General features: G+C 37.3%; 1 protein-coding gene across 1 annotated transcript; it reads left to right on the top strand.

Moving 5' to 3' along the window:
• Window positions 1-236: 236 nt before the first annotated feature.
• Window positions 237-1818, top strand: LOC104090331 (UDP-glucosyltransferase 29-like). Its single transcript, XM_009595396.4, has one exon. It carries the CDS (start codon window positions 355-357, stop codon window positions 1687-1689), a length of 1335 nt encoding a protein of 444 aa, XP_009593691.1. The 5' UTR covers window positions 237-354; the 3' UTR covers window positions 1690-1818.
• The last annotated feature ends 240 nt before the right edge of the window (window positions 1819-2058 follow it).

Raw genomic sequence — 2058 nt, 5'->3', positions numbered from 1 at the left:
TAGTTTTTTGATAAAAATAATTAACAAAAACCTTCTCATTAAATGGAAGTCAATTGTAAATTGAGTTGAAGTGACTGTAAATAACACCGATGGCCCTACAACAAGAATAAATTATATTCCAACACAAGGCTGCTGGTACAACACTTTTACTTTGTCTTTTTTATGAATCACTATAGGAAAATTTATTAAAAATTTTAATACAAATACAAAATTTTAAACTAAATTTACTCCTTCGAACTCCGCACCCAACTAGCTCACAACCAAGATCAGCAAATACTATAAATAGATTATCATCATATTTATAACTAGATCCATCATAGAGAAATTAAGAGAAAGGGAGAAATCTAGTCATTAATGGAGGCCAAGAAAAACACCATTAGGGTACTCATGGTACCATGGCTAGCTCATGGTCACATAAGTCCATTTCTAGAGCTAGCCAAAAGACTTACAAAGAGGAATTTCCACATTTACATGTGTTCCACTCCTGTAAATCTAAGCTCCATCCAGAAAAATGTCACTGAGAAATATTCTGAGTCAATAGAATTAGTTGAGATTCATCTTCCATCTTTGCCAGATCTTCCTCCTCATTACCACACTACCAATGGCCTCCCACCTCATCTTATGAACACCCTAAAAACAGCTTTTGAAATGTCCAGTCCAAAATTTTCCAAAATATTACAAACTCTAAATCCTGATTTGGTTATATATGACTACAATCAACCATGGACTGCTCAGTTGGCTTTATCTATGAATATTCCTGCTGTGCAGTTGCTCACTTTTAGTGCAGCTGTTATTGCTTTGGGCTTCCACATGTCTGGAGACAAAGAAGAGAAGTTCCCCTTCCCTGAAATTTACCAGCGCGAATACGAAATGCTTTTATTAATGAAAGCTATTAATGAATCACCAGGTAAGGAGTTCCCGTTCTGCGAGGCACTTAGGCGATCACGTGACATTGTTCTGGTGAAAACTTGCAGAGATTTTGAAGGGAAATACATGAATTATCTTTCAAGATTGGTCTCCAAGAAAATTGTCCCGGTTGGCACGCTAGTTCAAGAATCTACTGACCAAGATGAACATGAGGAGACCATACAATGGCTTGACAAGAAAGGAAAAAGTTCAACTGTGTTTGTTTCATTTGGGAGTGAGTATTTTTTATCCAAGGAGGAAATACATGCAGTAGCTCAAGGGCTAGAGCTTCGCAAAGTGAACTTCATTTGGGTCATTAGGTTTCCACAAGGTGAAAAAACTAGTACCATTGAAGATGCATTACCAGACGGGTTTCTTGGAAGGGTAGGAGAAAGAGGAAAGATTATGGAAGGATGGGCTCCACAAGCAACAATTCTTCAACATGCAAGTATTGGTGGATTCGTGAGTCATTGTGGATGGAGTTCTTTTATGGAAAGTGTGAAATTTGGTGTGCCTATAATTGCAATGCCAATGCACATTGACCAACCAATGAATGCTAGGCTTGTGGAATATATCGGGATGGGAGTTGAAGCAGTGAGGGACGTGAACGGGAAGCTACAAAGTGAAGAGATTGCAAAGGCGATAAGGAAAGTGGTAATGGAAGAAAGTGGGGAGGCTGTGAGGAAGAAAGCAAGAGAATTGAGGGAGAAGATGAACGAGAAAGGGGACGAAGAGATAGATGGTGTGGTGGAAGAGCTGGTAGCACTTTGTGGTAACAAATGATTAGCAATAAGATTTCAAGTTATATCTATTAAAACAAAAGTCTAAACTGTCATGTTGTTTACCGGAAAAATCGGATAACGTTAGATTTTGTGTATGGTTCTAAGGATATGCGATACAATTTGATATAAATCGTGTAAAGAAATAGAAATACGTAAATTCTTAGCTTATGAGAATGCAAATAGTGGGGAATAAGAATGAATGAGATAAAGCAAAGTAAGACAAAGGGATATCTTTCAATATGAGAAGTGATTTTTTGTCTCTGCCTTTAGCTTACAAGGATTCCCCCTTTTATAGAAGAGGGTCATTACAAAAAATAATAATAAAATAAAGCATTTAGTGGAATGCCCATGATGACTTGTCTCTTCCTTG

The sequence above is a fragment of the Nicotiana tomentosiformis genome, chromosome 5 (genome assembly GCF_000390325.3).
Source record: "Nicotiana tomentosiformis chromosome 5, ASM39032v3, whole genome shotgun sequence".
Lineage (NCBI taxonomy): Eukaryota > Viridiplantae > Streptophyta > Magnoliopsida > Solanales > Solanaceae > Nicotiana > Nicotiana tomentosiformis.
The sequence above is the reverse complement of the archived record's forward strand: the minus strand, read 5'-3'. Positions and strand labels throughout refer to the sequence as shown.

Coding starts and splice junctions, on each gene's coding strand:
- LOC104090331 (XM_009595396.4), top strand. CDS start 355: ATGGAGGCCAAGAAAAACACCATTAGGGTACTCATGGTACCATGGCTA.